Source organism: Marmota monax, unplaced genomic scaffold (genome assembly GCF_021218885.2).
Source record: "Marmota monax isolate L192 unplaced genomic scaffold, Marmota_monax_Labrador192_F-V1.1 WCK01_AAM20220418_F8-fsc00068, whole genome shotgun sequence".
NCBI classification, from domain to species: domain Eukaryota; kingdom Metazoa; phylum Chordata; class Mammalia; order Rodentia; family Sciuridae; genus Marmota; species Marmota monax.
The window spans coordinates 5,252,683-5,280,444 of record NW_026692352.1 but is presented as its reverse complement, the minus strand read 5'-3'; the positions used below and the strand labels follow the sequence as shown (position 1 = coordinate 5,280,444).

At 39.9% G+C, this 27,762-nt stretch overlaps 2 protein-coding genes across 3 annotated transcripts in view; one reads left to right on the top strand and one right to left on the bottom strand.

The window, feature by feature from the left end:
* The window catches only part of Spcs2 (signal peptidase complex subunit 2), a 32,685-nt gene extending 18,140 nt beyond the window's left edge, over window positions 1–14,545 (bottom strand). Inside the window, exon 1 of the mRNA XM_058578542.1 lies at window positions 14,237–14,545. Coding sequence (XP_058434525.1) covers window positions 14,237–14,353 — 117 coding nt within the window. The 5' untranslated portion in view covers window positions 14,354–14,545. The remainder of the gene's footprint in view (window positions 1–14,236) is intronic.
* Window positions 14,518–27,762, top strand: part of Xrra1 (X-ray radiation resistance associated 1) — a 65,965-nt gene continuing 52,720 nt past the window's right edge. For both annotated transcript variants that reach the window (XM_046441971.2, XM_046441969.2), the window contains exons 1-3: window positions 14,518–14,715; window positions 17,292–17,359; window positions 22,638–22,735. In XM_046441971.2, coding sequence (XP_046297927.1) covers window positions 22,642–22,735 — 94 coding nt within the window. In that variant the 5' untranslated portion in view covers window positions 14,518–14,715; window positions 17,292–17,359; window positions 22,638–22,641. The remainder of the gene's footprint in view (window positions 14,716–17,291; window positions 17,360–22,637; window positions 22,736–27,762) is intronic.

The window sequence follows — 27,762 nt, the reverse complement described above, 5'->3', positions numbered from 1 at the left end:
AAAAAGAGGGAATTGGGAAGGGGTATATATTCCCCAAAGATAAACTTTAAAAAATAACCCTTTTTACTCTAAACTTTTAAAATTTGGATTCATCAGGACTTAGTGCTGCGGAAAGGCATATGTGTCCAAAAAATGTACATAAAAGCCCAAGGTACTTTGGAAGGATATTCTAACAGGACTTGGAAAGGTCCTGACCCAGTAATTGTCTGGAGTCGAGGTCTGTTTGTGTGTTTCCACAGGGAGAACAACAGCCGATTTGGATTCCAGAGAGATTAACTAAAGCAATTTCTACAGACCAAAAAGAAGATGATTTGGCTCAAATCCATAACAGCTGATATCCAAAACTCCAGTTTGGCTATCCTTACATCTGCAACAGAACCAGGATGCTTTTTTCAATATCTATTTTATTATTACCCTTTCCCACATCATGAAGTTCTATTTTGTTTTTTGAGCTCATACAGACCTAGGTTAATGTTTTGCTGATCAGTTCTATTTTTTGACTATAGAGTTTTTAAACATTGCAATGGAGATTTCACCTGTAAAAAGTTATAAGGCCTTTACTATTATGTTATGTGTTGTATGTATTATATTATGTGTGCACACTTGTGTTTTATGTTGTATGTTTGTATGTACGTATGTCCATATATCATATGTGATGAGCGCTCATGAAAAAATGGATCTAAATATATATTTTTTTTATTCAGGTGATTTAAATGGTTTAATTTAAATTGGGTAAACAGCTGTTGAGGATTGTTTTAATATGTGAATAAAAAAGGAGGTTAACAGATCTGTTTGTTTACTTTCACCTTTCCTTTTCATTATATTTAATAATTCTATTCAAGATAATGTAAATTGTTCAGAAAATTGTTTTCTTTTAGTGCCTTCTGGAATGTTACATAATTTTTTTCTTTAGCCATTATTGCCAGAATTCCTATCTTCATCCCAGTGCAGTTGAAGACAAAGATAAAACCAATCTACAGCTTCTGCAATAGCCATCACTGAACTGCTTGCAGAACTTGCCTGGACTATATATCACTTGTATGCATTGTGAATTCACTTGTATGCATTGTGAACTATCTGTTGGTGCAGCGACTTGTGGTAGTGTTGGGGTATTTTTGCTGATGATGTCATTGGTGGTACAATTTTTCCAAAAGGAGCCGTCAATTGGCTTGGTGTATCTTCCTCCCTTCTGCTTGTCATGGTCGTTCAGCTAAAATCTGGGGGCCAATAGAGGTGAGGCAAAGAACCTCACCCCTCCGCTGGTACAAAGACCTATCCACAGGTGTGGCTGTATGCTGGACCGGTAGTCAATGATGGGTAAGATCCAATTGCAATGGTACCAACCTGAGACAGGAGGCTGACGCCTTGACGTCAGCTCATCCAATGACGGGTAAGGACCATATGTACTATTGGACAACCTAAGGCAGGCACGGTCCCTAAGCCACATGCTTGTTGTTTAAACAGAGAGGGGGAGATGTTGAGAGCCACAGCCGAAGGGGCCCCAGCAAACTTCCAGCTGCCAGCTGATGATTGGCTCACAGCGGCCCAGCAAACTTCTAGCTGCCAACTGATTGGCTCCTCTGCGGTGATGCTCACTGGGCTGTTTCCCCGCCCTTTCAGACCATGGAGCTGCTCATTGGGGGACTTTTTTTGGCTCCGCCCATGCGATCCAGCCAATCTGCCTCAAGAGCAGGAGGAGTGGGGGAGGTTGAGAGGCTTGTGGAAAGTTGAGCTTGTGGTGGCAGTTGGGCTCTGAGGGTTTTTCCTGAGGAGCTGTGCTGTGTGGTGAGTGTGTTCTAAAAATAAAGTTCGTTTCTTTTGACAAGTGGCTCCTGAATTGTGCCCAGCCAGACTGCGGCATAAAATAAAGATATTATGTCTGACTACAACCAAAAAAAAAAAAAATTGAAAATTAAAAGAAAAATCATATTCTCAAAGAGACCACAGACCCTGTACTGTGTCAACTAAAAGACAATATCATTGCCTGCAGTACATCCCAGAAGAGAAACTTGCCTCTACAATTCATAAGATAATTTCTTAACAATGTTCAGGGATAACATACAGAAACAGGAGTGCTGCAGCACACAGCTGTAATCCCAGCTACTTGGGAGGCTGAGGCAGGAGAATGCCAAGTTCAGAGGCCGCCTCAGCAACTTAGTAAGATTCTGTCTCAAAATTTATAAAATTTAAAAGGGTTGGGAATGTAGCTCAGTGGTAGACCACACTTCGGTCTAATCCCCCAGTGCCAGGGAGGAAGGAAGGAAGGGAAGGAGGGAGGGAGGGAGGAAGGAAGGAAGGAAAGAAAGAAAGAAAAGCAGCCATTTCAGCATGTGTTGAAATAGCCTCAGCACTAATTTCACTGTCTGGTACCTGAAAACAAGCAAAACAGTAATATTTCCAGTAAATGGCATAAGTTAAAGAAAGATTATAATTTGATTTCTGAAGAGATGGTAGCATCATCCATTTTGTATGCCTGAAAAACTTAGTCCATTTCAAAGTAAATAAAGAGGGCAGTGACTGACACAAGATGCTTATTTTTCTGATTGTTATTTTCCATCATTCTCAAAACTACTCTTAAGACTAAAATATATGGTATTCTCCATGATCTCTCTGCTGCTATTCAGAGTTATTTTAGAATCTTTTTTCCTCACTCTTGTCTTCCTTCACACTAAGTTAAAACTGCAATAAAAAGGGAAAAACTCAAGTTGGGATTGTGGCTCAGTGGCTAGCATGAGTGAGGCACTGTATCAATTCTCAGCACCACATATAAATAAACAAAATAAAAGTCCACTAACAACTAAAAAATATTTTAAAAAAGGAAAACACTCATATATGACCTCAGAGGATAAATCAGTGGAGGACAGTATGCAGAAAAGAGCACAAGAATGAGCCTGCCACCCTTAGAAAGGTCTGTTTGCAAAGTTGGTCTTGGAATGGCATCTGATAACAGTCCCTACAGTAATATAAAATATTCCCCAAATAAGAGTGGCTTGTTGTATATAAACTGTTTATATAAACAATTCAACTATGCCAAACACTTTTCCTTCTGGGAATCTGGCAAACACTAGGCTGAGGGTTGCCTACTTAATCAGCCCTAATAAAAGAAACCCAGACAGAATCCCTAATAAACTTTCGGTGCTGACACTACTTCACAGGTACTGTTGCCATCTCGCTGCTAGAGGAAGTAAGCATGTCCTATGGGACTCCAACAGCAGAGGACTCTCAATCCTGTGCTTGCTTTCCTCTGCATTTCATTTGTGCAGCTTTTCTTCCTTTGCTGATTTTGCTTTGTATTCTTTTGCTGTATTAATCTTTCCTGAGTAGCAGTATGTACTGAGTCCTATTAGTGCTTCTAGCAAATCACCAATCAGGGTGGTCTTGTAAACCTCTGATGGAGACAGTACTGTCCCGTGTCACCTAAAAGACAAATTGGATGTTGTGCTTCATACACAATTCCTCTTCCCTCATTACCTCCAGTATATAATAGATACATGCATACTGGGCATAACCAATGATCAAATGTATTTACTTAGCCATTATTTGTACCAAGGTGATATGATATATGCACATGGTTTAAGGACTAAGAGTTCTTAGTTTTTAAACTTAGTTCAAGTTAGTTCTTGCGGGAGGTATGCAAAAAACAAATCAAACCAAACAAAAAACCAACAACTAGCAATCTCTGCTTTGCCATAAGTCCGTAGTCATTTCCTACTTTCCAAAGAGAGACAACTATTCTCATCTCCTATAGTTGATATTGGGGGTTTTACCTCTAATATCCTTTCAAAACATATCGCTGTGGTGCACCACCTGTGAAGCTACTTAAGTGGTCTTTTACTGGGTACCGAGCCATGGGGGACTTAGGTCTCCCCTTGGGGACGATCCCTGGCATTCCCATGTGTAGAATGCCCAAGGCGTGAGATCTCTGCCCTTGCTCTACCAATGGGACAGCCCACCTCCTGCCTTATTTGGCAAAGAACATTCTGTAGAACACCTTTGAAGTTCCTTTGTATAAATAAACCAAACTTGGGCTCCCACTCTCTTTTTCCAGTGTGGAAGCTAGACCCCTAATGACATAGAGCTGTCCCACCCTTGCTTTTCAAAGTTACTTCCCTGTCTTGTGGTCTTTTCATCACCTTCTTTTTCTCAGCCTTATTTCGCAGTCAGTTCACTCCACATGGAGGAACTGGGATCCAACTGCCTGTGCCAGATGTGGGTGGGATATTGCTACTAAATTTTTCAGTTTTTTGGCATTATATCTACTGATTTCTCACTATGAAAAATGAAATTTAGCCCCTTGCTACACAGTTATTCTTCGTCCCTTCCCACCATCTTTTTGATATAGTCATAGATCAATATGGATTTGGTCTTATATAACACCTTAATTTTTGTCAGATCATGAACTCAGAGTTTACAACCATAAATGCTACTAACAAATAAGTCATATAGAATACTAGATTTACTTTTTATTTCCTGCGTAGCTTTTTGTTTTATTTTTAGCTAGTTTTTTGTTTTTACCATACAATATATTTATCAACAATTTATTCTTTAATTCTATGCCAATTGTTTTTCCTCTTCTTGGAGAAAATTCTTGGAGACTTCAGACTTGTTTCAATCTAAATGTTGCTGCTCTCCAACCTGCTGCATAACTATCATCCTGGACTCTCCCTTTACTATGACACTGGGGTTTTCCTTAATCTCTCTTAGACTGGACTCCCTTTTCTTATTATATCTTACTCTTTCCTTGGTTCACTATTCCCTTGATTTGGTGAAGCACAAATCTAGTGGTTTCCTTAAAAATGCATAATGGAAATAAAGTATGCATCTGAAAATGTCTCTTCTACCCTCTACACTTGAAAAATAAAAAAAAAATATTTCTCTTTTAAAAAACTGCACATAAATCAAAACTACTCTAAGATTTCATCTCACTCCAGTTAGAATGTCAATTATCAAGAATACAAGCATAATTAGTGTTGGCAAGGATGTGGGGAAAAAGGTACACTCATACACTGCTGGTGGGACTGCAAGTTGGTGCAACCCTTATGGAAAGCAGTATGGAGATTCTGCAGCAAACTTGGAATGGAACCATCACATTTGACCTAGCTATCTCACTTCTCCACATATACTCAAAGGACTTAAAATCAGCATACTACAGTGACACAGCCACGCTCAATTCACAATAGCTAAACTATGGAACCAACCTAGATGTCCCTCAACAGATAAATGCGTAAAGAGAATGCGGTTTATATACACAATGGAATATTACTCAGCCTTAAAGAAGAATGAAATGATGGCATTTGCAGGTAAATGGATGGAATACAGATTATCACTTTAAGTGAAATAAGCCAATCCCAAAAAACCAAAGGCTGAATGTTTTCTCTGAAAAGCAGATGCTGATCCTTTGGGGGGTAAGGGTGGTAGGGAAGAATGAAGAAACTCTGGATTGTGCAGAGGGGAGTAAGGGGAAGGTGGGGCTGTGGGGATGGGAAGGACAGTAGAATGAGACAGACATTATTACCCTACATACATGCCTATATATATATATATAATACGATTACACTGCTGGTGTGACTCTGCACCAGAGGAATGAGAAGTTGTGCTCCATTTGTGTACAATGTGTCAAAATGCATTCTCAAATATCATATATAACTAATCAGAACAAATTTTAAAAAGATAAAACATTCTAACATTTGATAGAACAATGACTAGAATACATTAAAATCTACCATCTATGTATTAACACTGAGTTGCATTTATCCTAATAAAATAATCCCTTTGAAAGATAGTTGTAAAACAACTAATTATTGTCAAATCTGGTAAATAAAGAGAAATAGCCATGTTTAAAAAAAATATATTTATTTATTTATGTATTTTTTGCAGTGGCACACACCTGTAATCCCAGAAGCACAGGAGGCTGAGGGAAGAGGACTGAGTTCAAAGCCAGCCTCTGCAACAGCGAGGCACTAAGCAACTCAGTGAGACCCTGTTTCTAAAACACACACACACACACACTCACAAATAGTGCTTAGTCATTATTTGTGCCAAGGGTGATATATGCACATGGTGTGGCTCTGTGGTCGAGTGACCCTAAGTTCAATCCCCAGTCCCCCCACCCCACAAAAGAATTTCATTTTTGAAGTGCTTGAGAAGGATGTTAAATGCAACCCAGGCTTAAAGGATACATAAATAATACAGGAAGTCATTTTCTGAATTAACTGATTTGGGGATTACTGCTTTCTCCTATTCCCCATGCACCTTTTGGCTTTAAAAGAGTTGGGGGTGGGGGAGACAGACAAAATCTTGGTCATTAGAGCATGCCCAGCAAATTGTCTTGAATTTAACATAACAGCATTTACACTTTCTATTCTTATTTTAATAACAGTGAAAACAGAAGTTCTGTAGTGATATCAAGGACCTCAGTGGACTGTTTCATAAATTTTCTTTGCTTGACATCAGTAGTAAAACTCAAAGAATTCCTCAATTCACACAGGAGAGGTGAAGAATGGGGGCAAGAAGGAGTGATCAATGAAAGGACCCCACTCTGACTTAAAGAAATGTGCACGGCTCTAAGAGAAATAAACTTTTCCTCTTCCCTTCTTTGGTCTACCCATTTCAGAAATGGATATAAACTACCAGAGGGAAAAGTAGTAGGAAATGGGGCATATGAGAGAGAGACCATATTCTTCTACACAGTATTATTTACAAGGCTGAACAATTTGAACTTCATTCTGAAGCAGGCGATGGACAGTATCTTAAGCAGGGAAATGACAAAACTTGTTTTTTTAAAAAGTCATTTAAGTGGCAACCTGGCAGATGGTCTTCAGAGGAGTAACCAACACAGACAAACACATCAGATGGTGCCTGATGTAAGTACAAAACCTGAATGCTCAACAATAGCAGCAGGGGGACAAAAAGGGAATACTTACAATGTAGAACTGGCAAAGCTTAGTGACAGAACAGTTATAAGGAACGTGAAAAAGAAACAGATCACCACCTATTAAGAATTAGGGCTTGGATGACTTGTCTGAGTCATGTGTCATTTTCCAGGAAAAGGAACATAAGAAGAAAAAGGATAACTATCCCTTTCTATATATGGAGCTTGAGATGCTTTAACTTATATTTTTCTTCCTTTTGATCTCATAAGGAGATAATGAAAACTAACTAAAAGTAGTCTCAGAAGCAGAGATTACTATTTTGAGCTATAAATATATATGAATCCCTACCCCCTTCACATGCCCACATTTAACAAGAAAAGATCTGTAGTAGTAAGTTGTTGGCAAGGACTTGCCTCGCACATGTGAGGTCCTGGGTTCGATCCTCAGCACCACATAAAAATAAATAAAAATAAAGATATTGTATCCATCTACAACTAAGAAAAAATTTTTTAAAAGAAAAAAAATGTTAAATTTGGGAAGAAAATGTCTATCTTGAGGATGTGCAGTCACCTAATTTAGATCCGAATTCAGAAAATTCATGATAACCCAACAAAGCGATTATAGCTCTAAGCAACACACCAAATCTTCAATTTCAATCTTTTTTTTTTAATTAAAAAACGGCCAAAAAATAATACAGCAAAGGAAATCACTGGCTTACTAGTGCTTATTAGTAGTTGCATATATGATTATAATTAGTTGGAAGTTAAAATTACTATGTGGCAATTAAATTATGAACATGCACATTAGTGGCAAGTCCAGAGAAACTGACTCAGATTTTTTTCATTTCTCTGCTCTGCCACAAACTATATTAGCAATGACCAGGCTGCTTCTACACCAGCCTGACCGTAACTTAACAAGCCTATACTACTACAGTTCTTTGAGAGCCAGCTCCAGATACTGAATCCAAGGTTTAAACATCTCACTACTGACTCCAGTATATGTGAGGTCTAAGACTAAAAATGACTCAAAGTGAAACAACTGCAGTGAGGGTGTGAGATGAGTCCTTATTCTATAGAGGGGGCAGATCATATGTTCCAAGAACGATATGTAATCTGTTCAGAAAAATGTAGCTGTATTGTAAATTCCTTCAAACATTCCTAGTAGGGGGGAAAACCCAACCATTCCTACTGGGAATGTAAAATGGTTGAGCCACAGGGGAAAACACTTTGACAGCTGCTTTCAACACAGTATCTTTAGACTCAGTAATTTTACTCATAGGTTTATTATCAAGAGAATAGAAAACGTATAGCCACACAAATGTCTACAGTACAGTAATCAAAATAGCCAGAAGGTAGAAACAACTCAAAAGTCAGTTGATAAGGGGCTGGGGTTGTAGCTCAGTGGTATAGTGCTTGCCTAGCACATGTGAGGCACTAGTTTCAAGCCTCAGTACCACACAAAAATAAATAAAACAAAGGTATTTTTTAAAAGTCAGTTCATAAATGGGTAAACTAAATGTGGTACATCTGCATAATGCATTATAATTTAGCCATAAAAAAGAATGAAATAATAATATATGATACAATATGCATGAATCCTGAAAACATGCTAAGTGAAAGCAGAAAGCCACAAAAGGCCAAATATTTTATAATTCCATTTATATGAAATGCCCAGAATAGACAAATCCCTGGAAATAAACAAACAAAAAAGTTCTGTAGGGGCTGGGAGGTAGAGCTTAGTGGCAAAGTGCTTACCTAGCATGTGTGAGGCCATGTGTTCAATACCCAGCATCACTTAATAAAAAATCAGAACTGGAGCTGGGACTGTGGCTCAGTGGTAGAGCGCTTGCCTAGCAAGTGTGAGGCACTGGGTTCGATTCTCAGCACCACATATAAATAAATAAAACAAAGGTCCATTGACAATTAAAAAAAAAAAAATCAGACCTGTGGCTGCCAGAGGCTGAAGTAAGGAACAAGATATGCTTGCTAGAGTATGGGGTTTCTTTGGGGGGATTATAAAAATATTCTGAGAGCTATGGTTAGTGGCACACACCTATAATCTCAGCTACTCAAGAGACTGAGGCAGTAGGCCCCCAAGTTTGAGGCCTGCCTTGGCAACTTAGCAAGATCCTGTCTCAAATTAAAAATAAAAAGGCAGGGGTGGAGGGTTTAAGGAATTTGGGGAATATAGCTCAATGATAGAGCTCCCCTGGGTTCAATCCTCAGTACCTCAAAAATAAATAAATAAATAAATAAAAATATTCTGAAATTAGATAGTAGTAATGGTTGTATAACCTTGTTGAGTATACTAAAACATAAAACAAAAAAAGGTGAACTTTAGCTTCTAGGACACGACTTGCCTTCCTCTCTCACTGAGGTCTGTCTTCTTTATTTGATTTTTGTCTTCTTCCTGATCTATAAATATTGGCAAGCTCCTAAGCTCATCTTAGGTCCTTTTCTCTGCCTATACTCATCCAAAGGTGATACCAAGTGTTAGAGCTTAAGTACCATGTACAAGTGGATAACTTCCACATTTCCAAACTGGACATCTATACATCATTTGCCCTCTCCACTTAAATGTCTAATAACATCAGACTTAAATAGACTTTATTTTGCTGGTACTGGGGATGGAACTCGGGGCCTCAGACACGCTAGGCAAGCACTCTACCATTGAGTTACATCCCCAGACTTTTAAAATGTTTTCTTTTGAGACAAGGTCTCAGTAAGTTGTCCAGACTGGCCTCAAACTTACAGTCCTCCTGTCTCAGCCTCCTGAATAGCTGGGATTGGAGGTGTGTGTCACTGTACCAGGGAGAATCAAATTCTTGATTTCTGCTTATCCCTCAAAAGTGTTTTTCTCCCAGTCTTCCTCATTTCAATAAAAGACATCTCTACTCATCCAGTTTATGGAACAAAAACATGTTATCCTTGATTCTTTTCTCTGCCTTGTATTATACATTCTTACCATCGTTGTATATTTTTGGCTGTACATTCAAAATATACCCAGAATCTGACCAGTATTTCTCAACATGAAGGACACTGTTAAAATGCAGAATAAATACAAGATATGTGTGAAAAATGCAATGTCCAGGCCTTGACTCAAGAGGATCTAATTCATGTGAGAAGAGGTCCAGAAATCTGTTATTCCTAACTAATACCCAAGGAAATTTCATGTAATCAGACCTCACACTGTGATGTTTATTTATCTAAGGAAGCTGAAACCCAGAAGAACCAGCGATAAGTGGGAATTATATATATTTGTACACGTGTACTTTTTTCTTGAGTGCTTACTGTGTGCCAAATACTAACTTTTAAGGCAAATATTATTATTATCCCCACTTTACAGGTGAGGCAACTGAGATACAGAGAGATTTATTAACTTGCCCAAGAAGCACATCTGGTAGGTGGCAGAGCCAGAATTCAAAGCTAAACAGATAAGTTTAGCTCCAGAACTTAAGCTCTCAACTAAGATAGAAAATCAGGCTGACAGCTCAGCCAAAGACAGACTCTAAGTATGAGGTTAAAAAAGCCTGGATACAGCTTCAGGAAAGCATAGTTTAACAAATCAACGTTAATAGCCAAAACAATTTATGCAAGCAGCTTTTATTTACAGCTGCCACTCAGAACAAAATGCCTTGATGTATTTTGGGTGAAGCAACTTTGTGCAATGAACTAAGTCAAGTCATTATGTAAAGGGCACTGGAAGACTAGATTTGCATACTTATTTTAAAATCAGGAAACAAGAATTGTTGTGTTCTTAAAAACAGTTTCAGAGGAGCAGAAATTCACATCTGTTTAAGAGAAAACTAGAAGCATGTGCCTTACTTTATGACAATTCTTTATGGCAAATGAAACTACAGCTGCAGAAATTAAAACCCTCCCCCACAAAATCAAGATACATCAAAATAAAGGACTATTAAAGGTACTAACCTCTTGTTCCCACAAACCAAAAGCTTCTCTATTCACTCCAATCCTGCTCCACTGAAAACAATTTTCTCATGCTCTCTCCCACAGTACCCTCAGTTTTCATACAATTAAATACACCATCCTCTAAGCTGTTTCTGAACACTTACGTAGTTTTTTTCTCTGCTAAAATCAATGCTATAAGTAGTTATTGTCTTGAGCACTATAGAGAATCCTTCAAAGGAAACTGAACAAAAACAAAATGAGTGAAGAAATACAATACAGTATGACATATTAGGTGACAGCTTAATTCCCATGTGCAGTAAGAGTCAGCAAAATTCAGAATTCAATGTAAGGCTGATGAAATTTTCCAAGAAAAAGCACTTAAACAGTTCCTGAGTACTCTCTCTCTCTTCTGTCCCTCGCTTCTTGGTTAAAACTTTCAAGTGCTCCTGTGTGAGGCCTTTTTATCTATTTCTACTACTCAAGTTGGGGTTCTCATCACTTTTTATGTAGCCCTTTATAAAGAACACTTATCAATATTATATAATTTAATAAGACTATGTACATCCACAATACTTATTGTGATAAGTTATATATTACTGAACTTGAATTTCCTTATCTAAGGCTATGTGGCTTTTAGCATGCTACACAAGAATTCAAACTTACTTTTCTTTCCATGAAATCACTAGTATGGCATAGGTCCTTTGTTAGAAAACTTCTAATTTCTACCTCTCCAAACAATCTGAATAACTTCCTTTTAAATCACTTTATATCAAAGACCATCAACAACTTCTACTCCAACTTCAAGCAAACCATGCCCACCCCAATCTGATTTTACTTGTCACTATAATCCCCTTGGAGAACCTTCCAGTTAACTTACTACCTGAGAAACCTAAGGGACCCTCACATTCTGATCATCTTCACTCAAGGAGACTTTCTTAGCTGATATGCTTTTGCTCTCTCCCTCAAATTAAGGTCTAATCTCCACTCTCAGACCTAAGAGCCCTTCCTCTAGAGCCCTCACCCTTATCAATTAGATCTAAGGATTATTCTCTCTCACTTAAATTTCTGCAAAAGGTATACATTTGAGGCCGGAAGCAGCGGTGCATGGCTGTAATCCAGCAGCTCAGGAGGCTGAGATGGGAGGATAGTGAGTTCAAAACCAGCCTGAGCAAAAGCAAGATGCTAAGCAACTCAGTGAGATGGTCTCTAAATAAAATACAAAATAGGGCTGGGGATGTGGCTCAGTGGTCGAGTATCCCAGAGTTCAATCGCCAGTACCAAAAAGAAAGTATACATTTGAATACACCATATACTTCTTAAATATATTTAACATTTTGACTACCTCATCTCTTACATTCAGTTATTTAGTATTCTGTAATAGGATTCTCTCTTTTTTTTGATATCAGGGATTGAATCCATAAGCGCTTGAGCCATATCCTCATCCCTTTTTATTTATTTTGAGAGAGGGTCTTTCAAAGTTGCTTAGGGCCTAACTAAGTTGCTAAGGTTGGCTTTGAACTTGCAATCCTCCTGTCTCAACCTCCCAACCCACTGGGATAACAGGAGTGCACCACAGAAATGGGATTATTGATGTATTTATTCCTCCACCATCACACATCTGTACTGGACACTACAGAAATCAGAGATTATTAATGTATATTGTCACATTTGATTCTCCCAAAACAATCTGTAATGTAGGTGCCAGAGACCTAATATTTCTGATGGAGAAAAGAAACTTAGTGAGATTAACTGGCTTGCCAGTCTTCATATTATTTCCAAGGAGCAGATATACTTCAATCCAGGTTCTTCCAATAACATAATGATGCCATGTAGTACCCAGCTGGCCCTCCAAATCCAGATTAATCAACCATGAAACAAAAACATTCTAAAAAAAAAAAAAAAAAAAAATCTGTCCTAAACAGGTATACTTCTTTTCTTGTCATTATTTCCTAAAAAATACAGCATAGCAACTATTTACATACCACTTACATTATATACTATAAGTAATCACGGGTAATTTAAAGCATATTAGAGATGTGCAGCTCATATATAAATACCACACCATTTTACCTAAGGGACTTGAGCCTCCTCCAGTTATCAAAATCCACAGGGGCTCCTGGAACCAAATCCCAGCACACACAAAGGGACACCTTATTCAGTAATCTCTGCCTCAGCAGAAGGCCCATGCTTAATATTTGATGATACAACTGGAAGGTAGAGGAAGGCTAGTGGGGGGGGGGGGGGGACAATCACCAGCTGTGAGGTACTCAGAATTTGTATATAAAACTGTCCATCAATTCCCAATGCTCTCACATGTCTTGGAAAAATTTACTGTGCAGGCCTCCAGAATGCATTCCTGTCTTTAAGGGTTAAAAGTGTTAGAACCATGTAATTCAAACCTGGATACTCAAAAAAGACAAAAAGATCTGGATCTGAGCCTCTCCACACCATCATGTATTCATTTCTTAAGCACATACTATATATTAGGCACAGGAATATCTGACAGTTGTTGTTCCTAATGAAAGTAAAAAATCTTGTTTACTAGATGAAAGAGACCTTACGGTACATTTAGGTTAAATCCCTCATTTTGCAGATGAATAAGCGTAGGAAGAGCAAGCGTGTATCAAGGTCACGGAGCTAAACGCAGAACCAATACTAGGATTCTTGTTTCCCTGAAACTATTTCTTCCTGCATACTGTACAAAGACTAAGAAAAGACAACCCAGGAACAGTTCTACCTGCGCCCCCCCCCGCCCTTTTTCCCCTTAAACCCTTGTTGCTGAGTGTGCGGTTAAAAAAAATAAACAACAATTAAAAAAAAAAAACTGGGCGGGCACAGAAGGAAAGAGGCAAGCAGTAGTATATAGTAGTGCACTCGCTTGCAAACAGGCAAAGAAAAGAGGGCAGAGGGTAAAGAAGACATGAAGGGAAAAATTTTAAGGTTTCCTTTCAGCCCAGCAGGTTAAGTCAACACTCAAATGTTTTCATTAATAGCGTGTAAAAATGCCCAGAAACTTTAGCAAAAAGACTGAAGGAGCGTTTGGAATCTGCAGCAGCACACGAGGGTGATGTGGTGAGGAGTTTGGGTTTACCAACTTCGAGTAGATTCCTTAATTTCTTTGGGCTTCAGTTTTCCCCGTCAGTGAAGGGCACTTTGTACGGTGGACACCAGCACAAGGGAAAAGTGATGGCCACGTTGATGTGTGGGAGTAATCAAATTATGAAAAGTTGTGGTGGCCAGCATTAAGGACCAGGGACATTTCTGACAAAGAAGCCCTGAAGAGGTGAAAGTTCGGGCTTAAATTGGGGAATGTGCGGGCTACAAGCCCGTGTCGGTGGGCTAGACGAGGGTTTTCCTCAAGAGGCCGCAAAAATAAGGGGGCGGGGATGGGAAGGTGGTCTCGCCGTTCCCCAAGCCTCCCCAGGATTTGACTGTCCCCAGGAACCGACTCCTTACCTTATCTAACAAGCCGCTGCGGCTGCTGCCTGTCCCACAGCTAGGGCCACCACCAGCCCCACTACTGCCTCCGCCACCACCACTTCTCCCGCCCTGTGCCGCCGCCGCCGCCGCCATCTTGTCTGCTTCTGCGTCTCCCTCCCCTCCGACTTGTCCGAAGCCAATTGGCTGAATTTGCCGGCGTGACGTGCCGCTCGGAGTCCTTCGGGATCCGTAGTTCGGGGCGAGATGACGCGAGGTTATAAGCGGAAGTGACCGCGGAGCTTGCCGGGACTTGTAGTTAGAAGCTCCGGCCGCCGGTTGCTGCCTACACGGCAAGCCGCGGCGTCGCGGTTACTAAGGAGTAAGGAAGGTAGTGAGTGGCAAGCGCCACCGTGGAGCAGCTCCGAGATTTCCGCGAGCCTCGCAGGCGCGCGTCCCGCCTGACCCGGTCGTCGCCTCCGCGGACCCCTCGAAGGCGGAAGCGACGGCGGAGGCAGGTGCGGCTGGAAACTTCATTTGCGTAACTTAGTCTTCCCGCCCCAGATGTGGAGTCTCCAAAGGAGCGAGGGTAGAGCTATCCTTCATCCTTTCCTACCAGTTAGGGCGCTTAACCAATTATTCTCTCAAGCGACTGTCATCTTAGCTGTAAGCAATGTTGCATGTAGAATTCACATTTCGGAGTGATAAATGTTTGCCAGGCCATGTTCTACATGCATATACATCCATCCTCTTATTTAGTCCCAGAATCACCCTGTCAGATGAAGAAACTAAGGAACTTACCCAAGGCCAGATAGTATGTATCAAAACCCAGTTTGAAGCCAGGTTTTTTGTTGTTGTGTTTTGTTATATAAGAGCTTTTACAATTTTAGGATATAGTCATATTCTAGATTTTAATCAATTATCAATTTGTTTTTCCACAAATATTTATTGAGCACCAATATTACCTGGCATTGTACTAAAGAATACAAAGGGAACAAAATACACCTGGTTGAGCCAGCTTGGTGACACACACCTGTAATTCCAGTGATTCAGGAGGTTGAGGCAGGAGAATCACAAGTAAAGGCCATCCTCAACAACTTAGGGGGACCCTCAGCAACTTGGCAAGAGCTCGTCTCAAAAAAATAAAACAAAAAAGAATTGGAGATGTAGCTCAGTGGTAAAAGGTCCCTGGATTCAATCCACAATACAAAAAAAAGAAAGAAAAGAAAATCAATTACTACTCTAGAGACCTAGAGTTATCACACAGTAGTATTACATTATACTCTGTTACATTTCATTGTGCCTTTTTTTTTTTATCCCTGTGTCCCTGTCGTAAGTATCCAAATGGAACAAATTCTTAATGAAGTGCTTAATATGGAGCATGCCCTGTTCTAGTCAGTCAGGATACATCCCTGAATAAAATGGACAAAAACCTGTCTTGAAAAAGTTAACATTCATATGAAAATAATGACCATTAAATAATATCAGATTAGATTTCTTCACCTCTGTTGGGAGAGGAAGGCTACTTGGATGGATTCTCCTGTAGCTCTTTGTTGTTGCTGTTCATCTTTTGTAATTTCTCATTTTTTCACATTTATTTCAGTGCAATATAATTGTACATAACAGTGGGATTTGTTTTTACATATTCGTATATGCATACAATATGAATAATTTGGTCGATATAATTCCCCACTATTTCCCCTTTCCGTCCCCCCATTTCCTTTAGTCTACTGATCTCCCTTAAATTTTCATGAGGTCCCTCCCCACATTTCTTTTCCTTTTTTCTAACTTCCACATATGATGTCATTTCTCATTTTTAAATATCCAACTCTAATGTCACTTGCTCTGTGAAATCTTTCCTGACCTTTGTTTTTCTTCTTTTACGTATAGAATGAAGTGCTCCTATAGCATTTTGTCTGTGGCTCAGTTAAGTACAGTTAACACTCATTTAGACTCCTTTGTAGGCCAAATCTTGTATGAAGTTCTGGGAATAGAGATAAGTAGGACCCAGGCCAGGTTTTGGAAGGACTCAGCCTGAGGTTGGGGGAGAGGAACAGTCAAGGAAGCAGGCTGTTATAATACAGTGTGGCAGAGTCCCATCCTATTCTTCCTTAAGAAGTGGGCCTGAGGCGGTACACTGGTAAACATTTGTCACTCTGAAAATGTGAATTCTACATGCAATATTGCTTACAGCTAAGATGACAGTGTGGCAGAGTCCTATCCTATGGGTCCCATCCTATTCTTTCTTAAGAAGTGGGCCTGAGGTGGTAGCACAGAGAAGGGTCAACCTGAGACCTAGGAGGTACATGAAAGTTGTCTATGAGCTGCAGAAGTAGATGAGAACATTCCTGCCTCTTTGTGTGTGTGCACATATACCTGCACAAGGAAGAGAAAGAGAATATATATTTATGTTTTGAAGACAGGAGGTACTACAGTCAGATTAGCATGAGTTTCAAGTTTGAGATAGAGACTGGAGGTAACTGACTTTAACCAGACAGGCAGCCTCAAGTCAGAAACGTTTGGTTTTCTACCATAAAGTTCACACTTCCCTTAGTATTACTTTCTAGCAAATCTCACCTGGGAGTTATGTCCCCTCTTGGCCCATTAGTTATAGACCTACACCTTCTCACCTAATAGTCCTTATAGGAAATTGGAATTTTTATTAGTTATGTCTGGGTCGTATGCTTGAGTTTGATTTTCTTTTGCATTATATGCATAGTAGTATCTTTTCCCAGACCAAATCTTATCTTTCAACTTTGACTTCACTATTTTTATCTTATAGAAATTTATTTCATTTAAATGATCATGTAAATGATCCCTTCCTTTCCTTTGCGCTTTTTATATCTTATTTAAACAATCCAGCCATACTTCATTGTCATTAAAAACTATCTTTCTATTCCTCTTCCCATCTGTGCCTCTGTCTCTGTCTATATCTATATCCAGCTATTTCTTGGATCTTTTATCTTATGGTTTTTCCCCTAGGCCCTTGCAAGACAAATTTTGGACCAGAAGGCTCACAGTAGGATATAATTTATAACAAAGTTCAAAACTTCTGAATGACAGACTAAGAGGAATTATAATATCTATTTTACAGGTAAAGAAACAGGTCAAGAAACATAAAAAAAAAGAAGTCAAAGGGCTATTCCCAAAGTCAAAGATCAAGTAAGTACTGTGTAGACCTGAAGCCAGGTTCAATATTCTATAAGTTACTGGAAACTTCTCTAGCAGTCATTATCTTTAACATTTCTTGGCCAGTGATTTACTCATTCATTCTTTTCATTTATCTTTCTAGCAGATAGGTGTAGTTGGTCACTAGAGAGATTTCCTGAAAGACAGATTGAATCTAAATCTATTCCTATCCATCCACCTACCCATTAATCTTCCCAACATATTTTTTGTGAGTTCTAGATTCTGCCAGGTACCAGAGTGACATAGGTGAATAAGTAATTAAAGGCCCCATAAACAAGTGGGAAATTGATGAGGGGAGTAAACAATTACAATAAAGTAATAAGTACCATATATACTAGTAGAAGTATGGGATATCATAAGAACACATGAGAAGGGGCTGGGGATGTGGCTTAAGTGGTAGCCCGCTCGCCTGGCATGCGTGTGGCCCGGATTGGATCCTCAGCACCACATACAAAGATGTTGTGTCCGCCGAAAACTAAAAAATAAAAATATTAAAATTCTCTCTCTCTCTCTCTCTCTCTCTCTCTCTCTCTCTCTCTCTCTCTCCCCCTCTCCCCCCCTCTCTCTTTAAAAAAAAGAAAGAACACATGAGAAGAGCTTCCAACCCTTTGCAAGGGAGGATAGGGATTAGAAATTTTATAGTGCCCCATAGTAAACCAAAGGAAATACCAACCTTTATTCATTTCTTCCATAGGTAGTTATGGAATATGTTATGTGCCAGATACTGTATTAGGGATAGATTATTGAATACCATATATATGTTGTCCTTTCCATTAAGGAGCTTAGAGTCTAATTAGAGAAATCAGTTTTGCATACACCTATGAGTCCCATCCTATTCTTCATTTGGTTCACACATGTCTTTTGTGTACTTTTTATAAACTAGGTTCCAAGGGTGAAGAGAGACCATTGGACATGTTTGGACATGTTTCCAAACTTTGTTTGTAATCCTTGAAGGACCCCCTTGTGAATTTTATTAATCTTATGATATATAAATCTTCCAGTCTATGAAATGTGAACAATAAGTAAACTAAAGAAATAACTCCAGAGCTTAGCAAAAGCACAATTATTTCCCCCTAGAAATGTCAGTGAAAGCTTTATGGAAAGGATGACAACTGAACTGGGTATAGAAATATGCTTTTTTCTATGCATGTTATTCATTATTTCATTTAATTCTTACTACAATTCTCTGAGACACAGAATTTTTATTCTCATCTGAGGTACAAAGAGGTAAAATGATTTTCCCAATTCATTGAACTTAGTCTTGGAAACTAGATTCCAACTTAAGCTTCCTACTGCACCAGTTAACTTTTCATATCAGTCACTTCCAGGAAACTTTTTCTCAGGACACCTTGATTCCACTTTTTCACCCTGCTCCTGCCTTGTACTGAACTAATAATCCCAAATCCTCCATTTCATGATCCTACATTTTTCATATGGCCTCCCTTACCCCAGCCAGGAACTTGCAGATTTCTAAATCTTTGCTATCTCAAATTGTCAGAAGATGACCCACAGCAGATTTGGGAATGGCTAGAACCCTCTAAAGAGAAAACTGTAAGAGCTCAAAGTTTAAGAAACTTAGGTTTTTGAAGGTGGCACTGGTACTGAATGTTAAAAGAAAGGATCAGCCAAGTGGATAAGAAGGAAAAGGATTTTAAGGCTGAACAAACATCAAGAACAAAAACTGTGAAGACCAAATGTGAATGGTGTGCTTTGGATATTGAAAATGACCTCATAGGGGCTGGGGTTGTGGCTCAGGCGGTAGAGCGCTCGCCTAGCACATGCAAGGCCCTGGGTTCGATCCTTAGCACCACATAAAAATAAATAAATAAAGATATTGTGTCCAACTAAAAAAATAAATATGTGAAAAAAAAAAAGAAAGAAAGAAAAAGAAAATGACCTCATAAGCCCGAATTGGGCAGGACTGACAGGAACTGAAAAAGTTAGGACTCTGGACACCAGGGAACTTCAAGACTAGGCTCAGAAGGGGGTGTAGCTCCATAGTAGAGTACTTGCCTAGCTTGCATAAGACCCTGAGCTTAATCCCCAGTATTGGAGGGGCAGGGGGAAGGCTCAGGGATCTGCCCTTCTACCCAGTGGGCACCCAGTCAGAAGACAGTTGCAGTAGTCTAGTTGGATAAGCTGAACGTGGAGATGGAGAAGAGTAGAACATGACAACAGCATAGGAGTCAAAACAGTCACAGCTCAATGACCAGTTAAATGCATGGGATAAAAAAGCCAGGCGCTAGGTCTAGGATGATGTCCAGGCTGCCCTGGATAGTGCCCAAGTGTGCATTTACAGACAAGAGGAAATGTTTGTTACTAAATTTGAAAAGCCAAGTAATGGGAGGTTTTTTTTTGTTGTTGTTGTTTTGTTTTTTTTTTAATAAGACATTGTTTGATTCCCACACTATGAAGACAAAAAACCTTCAATTAGAAAAAACAAAGTGAGTTGAATCTCATTCCCAGATATATTTGGTTTGGCTGCATGTTGTTTCAAATGGCAGATTAGTTGTGGACACTCAAATAATCAAGCGATATCACATAAAAGGCAGATGTCTCTGGAAAAAAATGGGAAGATCTGGTCACATTGACTTATATTTTTGCATGGCGACCATTGGTGCCAGCTGAATAGTAGCTGCTTCTAGGCACGTGCACACTCACTCCCACTTCCCCACTTTCCCTCCCTTCTTCCACATCCAGCTTTCATCACTTTTCTTGTGGCCTGGCTAACTCCTCTAAATGTAGGGTTTTGTGAGATCTGACATCAGATTGTTGAGGGGAAGGAAAAAGGGAAGGAAAGGGAAAAGGGAATGAGATTGATCAAGTTATGTCATGTGCATGTACAAATATGGCATAATTAACCTCACTATGATGTATAATTATAACACACTAATAAAACAAACTCACAGACTGTAGCAAAGTTAAATTTTTTCTTAACAAATTTGTTGACTTCAGAATCCTTAAATGACAAATGATAAATATAATTATGTTTGGGGGTATTTACTTCTTTGAAGAATTATTTTTGTATCCAACTCTTTATTTTTTTTAAAGAATTTTTTTAATATTTATTTTTTAGTTTTCGGCAGACACAACATCTTTGTTTGTATGTGGTGCTGAGGATCGAACCTGGGCCGTACGCATGCCAGGCGAGCGTGCTACCACTTGAGCCACATCCCCAGCCCCTGTATCCAACTCTTTAAAGAGAAGAATATTTAATGAAGAAAAGCTTGAGTCAGGCCCTAGAGTCAGAACCATACTCTCTTCTCAACTTCTGTGCATGTACATGTAGGCACATGCATACATAGCAGATAGGAAGTAACAAGTTATTTCCTTTGTGCCCTTTTTATTCTTGAGGTGTAAGGAAATAGGGCAAATGGGATATTTGAAATCTATTCCCCATCACACTGTCCCTGAGGGAGCCTCGCCTCCCTCCCTGCCACCATTGGAGGTACCCCTCCCCTTCCTCCTTCTCCTTCAGGGATGGCTCCAAAGGCCTGCCCATATTTCCCCTATACTCTGAATATTTCCTCCCTTACCACTTCTTCTTCTCAGTCTATAGATGTAGACTGTTAATAACCATCATAATAAAAAATTATCAATATGTGCTAGCTACGTGCAAGTTACTATTCTAAGTCCTTTCACAAGCATTTTCTCGTTTAATCATCAAAATAGCCTTATGAAGTCGGTTTACTTATTGTTTACATTTCAAAGGCATAGGAGAGTTAAGTGACATGCCCAAGGCCACACAGCTAGTTAAGTGGTGTAGCTAGATTCGAACCTGTGTAGTGTGATGCCAGAGTCCATGCTCTATAGTGGTGCTGGCCAGGACAAGGGTGGAGGCAAGTGCTGACATTGCATTTGTCCCCTCTGAGAGAAAGCAAGTGCCTCCTTAAAGGCTCCCAAGGCACCTCGCTCACTTCCCCTGTCTTGCCCTGCTGTCTACCCATCTCTTGACTTTGCCTTCCTTCCCAGCTGACTCTCTTCTCTCTCTCTCAGAGCCAACCTTCTTGGAAAACTTACACTCACTCTGTGCACTTCTTCACCTTCTACTTACTCTTCCATACATAGTAAAAGTCAGACTTTAATTCTATCCTTCCCTAGAAACTGACCTCCTACATCCTCACGGCCTCACCTTACCCAGCTTCTTAGCTCTTCACTTCCTTTCATTTATCTGACTGCTCCCTGCCCACCTTCTACCTTAGGTCCTTCTACTTCTCTAAAAATTTTTTCAGAACCCTCCAGGGACTGCTCCTCCTTAGTGCTCATACTTCCAGTTGGTCTTATTCCTCTTTTTCCTTTCCCTCTCTTCCTTCCTTTTTTTCCTTTTTCTTTTTCTTTCTTTAGTTCTTCAGTTGTCTACATCGGCCCTCCTCAGCTCACCCCGGAGTTGCCATAATCCTCCCCTACCTGCAATCACAGTTGCCAGTCACTTTACTACTATTTTTGTCAGGCCTTTCTTTCTAAAAGCACAGCTTGAGTCATGGCCCTATTCAGCTCAGAAATCATTCATGGCTCTCAGTCACCTACAGGATAAAGCCTGAGCTTCTAGCCTGACATAAATGCCTGTCAGGAGCAGGCACCATCCTTTCTGTCCAGCCTTACTGTCCAAGACTCCCGAACACACATCCTTGCCCTTCCTGATATTGGTTGTTTCTTTACTGCACACCACCATGCTGTCCATCATATGGCTCTTTCTGTTTGGAATATTTATCTTTCTATCAGTAAACTCAATTCATTCCTCAAATCCTATGTATTTGTTTCAAATCCCATGAACATATCATCTGTTATTATAATATGAGCCCCCTTTTCTCTCAACTCTGTTAAAACATAGAAAAGTTTTAGTGATGACTTAAAATGTGTTAGGCACCTTTCTTACTTGACCCTCTCATATCTCTATTAAGGTAGGATTATCACCCTTGTTTTACAGGTGAGGAAACTGAGGTGCAGAAGGATAAGAGTAACTTGCTCAGACATAATAAGATTAAGACAGAGCTGGGAATCAAACCAGGTCTGTCTGAGCCTAAAGGCAATGCTATTTCTACTATCTGTATTGGGACTGATTTGATCTGGGAACCCAGGGCCTTGTCTCCCTCTTCATCTAAATGGCCAGGCCATTTCTAAAGCAGGGCAGTGGGCCTCCTGGGCCTCAGAGGGAAGACATGGTGGTGGGCTCATAAGCTACATTGAGGTGAGAGAGCTCTGCTGCCCCTTCTTGCTCTTCTGACTCCTCACTGTCCTTGCCGGCCCTCAGGGAGATGGCCTCCTCTGGAGTCTACAAGCTGGATGAAGGGAAGCCTTACGTCAGCAACTGCTTTCCAGCCAAAAGTCTGCTTCGGATACCGGAGGAAGGTCAGGTGACTCTCAAATTGGTACCTTTTCCTCACATCCGCTCCTGCTTCACACTGCTCCTCATATCATGTCCTCTTTTCTGGCCTTTTTACTCCCTCCTGCCCTTTCCCGCCAGCCTATACCCTCCCATCCATCTTTTTTTTTTTTTTTTTTAATATTTTTTAGTTGTCAATGAACTTTCTTTTATTTGTTTTTATGTGGTGCTGAGGATTGAATCCAGTGCCTCACACATACTAGGCAAGCGCTCTACCACTGATCCCCAGTCCCAGCCCCTCCTATCCCATCTTTCCCAGTGAGACTTCTACAGTGTGCATTTAACTACAGTGCCCACTTTTGTTCAATGGCTCTCTTGCCTGACTCCTTTAGCAGGTATTCTGTCATTCCCAGCATAACCTGCCCTTACTGTCTTCTGTGACCCCATTCCCATACCCTATTCCACAGTGCTGCTTTCATGTGGCTTTTTTATTTTCCCTGAATGTTCTAGCCTTCATTCCAATTAGCCAAACTCTTTCCATCCATGAAGCTCCACCCTTCTCCTACTTTTTCCAATAAGTTATCTGACTATCCTAGCCTTCAGTCTTTCTTGTGTGTGTTTCTGCCTTTGTCTCTTATTGATGATATTCTACCCAGCTTCTAAATAAAGTGGCTTAAGCTTGACTTCTGCTAAATAGAGTTTCAAATGTTTATGTAGTTAAAAGCTCCCCATGGAGCAGGAACTCTTCTTAACAGTGAGCAGAAACCTGTAGATGGACCATGGTCATATAAATATGAATTATATTTGTTGCTTTGAAAGGGTAGGACAAGAGAAAAGAACATCTTGTTTATGCCAGAGTAGTGACTTGTTAGTCACTATATGTAGAAAGTAGTTCCCTCTTATCTGTGGGGGATATATTCCAAGATCTCAGTAGATACCTGAAACTATGGAAAGCCCAAACCATAGTTTGGTTTATAAAAATTAGATACAGTATGAGATTAACATATTTATTGTTATAATTGTTATACACATCAATTTTAACAATATAGTATACTAAAAGTTGTTTAAAACTTGTGAATTATTTATTTCTGGAATTTTCTATATAATATTTTCAGAGTGCTATTGATTGCCAGTAACTGAAACCACAGAAACCTTAGACAAGGGGAAACAACTTACATAGAATGTTGGAAGAACTTTATTCTCCATTCTTTTCTCCCCACTTCTATTGAATATTTTATTTTTCACATAGGAACCTTCCTTGGCCCCCACTTCCAATGGAGCTTATCAATATGAATTCGTGGTTGCTCGCTCTCTCTCGCTCTCTCTCTCTCTCTCTCTGTCTCTCTCTCTCACACACACACACACACTCACTACAGATGGAGAGTTACAGAAATAAATATAGACATATATCTGTGTGTGTTGTATGTTTGTCCACTGAGAGCAACAACACCTCAGTAGTAAAGAATGTAACTGTTGCTTAGATCATGGTTTCTAAATATTGTCTGCGCTGAAAGGAACAAGGGATCCTCAGAGAAAACGATGTTTGCAGGGCTGGGGCAGGAAAAAAATACAAGTTGAGCCTGGAACAGCTTGTGATGCCAGAAAATAAAGAAGTACTCAGAAAAATGACAGGAGCAGGTTGAAAGGACACAGGAACCAAACAAGAGAGCTTATGGCCAAAGCTGGAACAATCTGGGCAATGAAATAAATAACGGTAGGAGTGTGTTGTAAACCATAGGATAAATAAATATTCATGAGTCCATACTGATGCAAATAAGTATTTGAATAAGTAAATGGGGGAGAAGGAAAAGCCCTTCCTTACAGTATAATCCAATTAATAAATGTAGAATAAATGAAATAGGAAATCACTATTCAAACATCATAGTAATTTTTTGCAGGTAACAACCATGGATGTTGTCTCAGTCAGAGTTCTCAGAGAATCAGGACTAGTAGGGGAGGGGGGAGAGAGAGAGAGAGATGGACAGACGGACAAACAGAGAGAGACAGACAGTTTTCCCCCCTGGAATTGGTGTATGTGATTGAAGGGGCTGAGGGAACCTTTGAGGAAAAGCTAATGCTATAGTTTTGAGTTAAGATTTATTTTTCTTCCAGGAAAACTTGAAGGAGAAACCTCAGCTTTTGCTCATAGGGTCTTTCAATGGATTGAGTGATAGCCACCTCCACTATCAAGTATAGTCTCTTACTAAACACCAAGTGATTGTAATATCAGTTTCACCTACAAAATATCATCATGGCAATACCTAGATTGGTGTTTGACTGAATAACTGTATATTATACCCTAGTGAAGCTGACACATAACTATCGCAAATGATAAAGTAAGTTTGATGAGAAACAGGACATTTGAATAACCTTAATGTATATTAGTTAATTTTGAAGGGAAAGATAGTAACTTCTCAGTAGAGAGACCAGGCAAAGACCACTTTAACTGATCAAAATTAACATCACCAGAAATAGGGTTCAGTGACCTTATGAACTCTCTGAAATGATGCTCTGAGAAAGGCACAACTTTGCTTCTGTGGTGGCTTTGCCAAATGCAAAGCCTTAATCTAATCTTGGGGAAAAAAACATCAAACAAGTACAAACTGAGAGACATTTTACAAAAATATTTGACAAGTACTCTTCATAAGTGTCAAGATTACACAGGAAAAAGAAAGACTGGGGAATTGTCATGAATTAGACAGACTAAGGAGCCATGACAGCCAAATGCAATGTGAGATCCTGGATTGGACCTTGGAGCTGATGAAGGACATTAGTGAGAAAACTGGCAAAAGTCAAAGAAAGGCTCAGATTAGTAACCAATACTGTACCAATGTTAATTACTTGGTGTTTAGTCATCTTTTACATTGCTATGACCAAAATACCCAACAAGAAAAACTTATAGGAGGAAAAATTTATTTTCATTCATGGTATCAAAGGTTTACAGATGACTGACTCTAATGTTGTGGGTTCAAAGTAAGACAAAACATAATGTAGAAAGGACATGGCAAAGAAAGCTGCTCCCCTCATGACAGCCAGGAAGCAGGGGAAGGGCTGGGGGTGGAAGTGGTCACAGGGAAGATTCCTTCTTCCAGGCCATACCCCACCTGCCTGCAGTTACCACACAGTCCACTCATTTCACCTCTGAATATTCCTGCAGAAACACAGGAGCTTTGGGGGGACATCTTATTTCAAAACCATAACATTCTGCCCCTGCTCCCCCCACTCTCAGTCTATCTCAAAATGCAAATGCATTTAGACCCCAAGAGTCCCACAGGGATTAACAGTATCAGCATTGCCCAAAGCCCAAGTCCAAAGTCTCCTCTGAAACTCAATGTAGATAAGTTCTTTGCCAGAATGTAATACAAATGGCCTCAAGTCCAATTCCCAAGAGAATCCTCATTTCCCTCTGAAACTCCATGAGCAGAGTCTGTATTCCTATTGGCATTTTGGTCTTTTGTACTCCCATAGGAATTGCCCATTAAACTCTGCCTACAACGTGCTGAGGCTTTTCCAGCCTGCATTTCCAAACTTTTCCAAATTCATCCCACAAACCATTTCCAAAGGCTTTTGTACCACATGGTCATGTTAGTCTCAGCATTAGCCCCGCTTCTCAGAATCAATTTCTGTTTGAGTCAGCTCTTTTATTGCTGTGACCAATATACCTGACAAGAATAACAGTAGAGGAAACGTTTATTTTGGCTCATGGTATCAGAGGCCTCAGTCCATAGGTTGCTGATTCCATTGGTCTGGATCCAGGAGGAAGCAGAACATCATGAAAAAAGAGCAGCAGTGGAGAAAAGCTTCTCAGCTCACAGGCAGAGTCAGGAAGCAGAGAGGGTGGGGAAGGAGCCACAGGGAAGATGCCCCGAGTAACCTACCTCTTTCAACCACACCCTGCCTGCCTATAGTTACCACCAGTCCATTCAAACTGGGTGGACTGATTAGGTTATAGTTCACACAGTCCAGCCATTTCACTTCTGAATGGTCCTTCAGAAACACAGACGCTTTCCGGGGACATCTCATATCAAAATCTTAGCACTTGGTTTCAGTAACTGTGTTATGGTTATGTAAGATGTAAACATTAGGGAAACTGGGTAAAGCCTGCAAGGGAACACTGTATTATTTTTGAAACTTTTCTGGAAGTCTAAGATTATCTCAAAATGAAAAATTACAGAGGAACAAACAAGTCAAAAAAAAGACTCTCTCTGGATCCCCTTTCTGCTAGAAGCCACCCCATTACAACCTTTTACTGGGCTTAGGGGACTTTTCATGACTCTGCTGACCTCTCCAGCCTCATTTCTTTTTCCTCATGTTGATCTCCCGACACACTTCAGGCCTTTCCTTTTGGCCACATTGAGAATTTTGGCACCAACTTAAAAGTCTCCAGGAGTCAAGGATATGAGGATAGGGTAAGGGAGAATCAAAGTCCATACCCAGGACTTTAGGGGCAGCTTGTGAAACTGGTTACTTGGACTGCCAGGCCCAGAGTGGCTCACATAAGAAGCAGGATTGGCAACAGTGATCAGATTGGGGAGGGAGCCCCTGAGGCAAGGTAGGGGCTGCTTCAGAAAAGAGCTGGTGTTAGAGGCACCACACTGTTTTCCATAGCTATGCTGTTCTGATCTTTCGTACCTCTAGTTATTTCTTATTCTTTTCGTTCTGCCTAGACTGCCTGTTTTTTTTTTTAAATCTCCATTAGTGAACTACTTTCAATTTACTAGATTTTGCTTATGTTCTAGGCTTCCAGAACACCTAATATATTATTGAGTTTTGGGGGGGTCAGGGCTTCTGTTTTATTTATTCATATAACTCCAGCTTCCAAAATAATGTAGATGCCCAGAAAAGTATAAATAGATTATTGTATTGTATTGCTATGTCTCAAGAATTCATTAAGTCACTCATTTAGCAACAATCACAACATGGTAAGCTCTATGCAGACCTCAGGAATACTGAGATGAAGGAATCAGATTAAGTCCCTGCTGTTACAGAGCTTCCACTGTAGGAGAGAGATGGATACTAATAAGCAATAAATAAAACAATCACAAATTGCAAT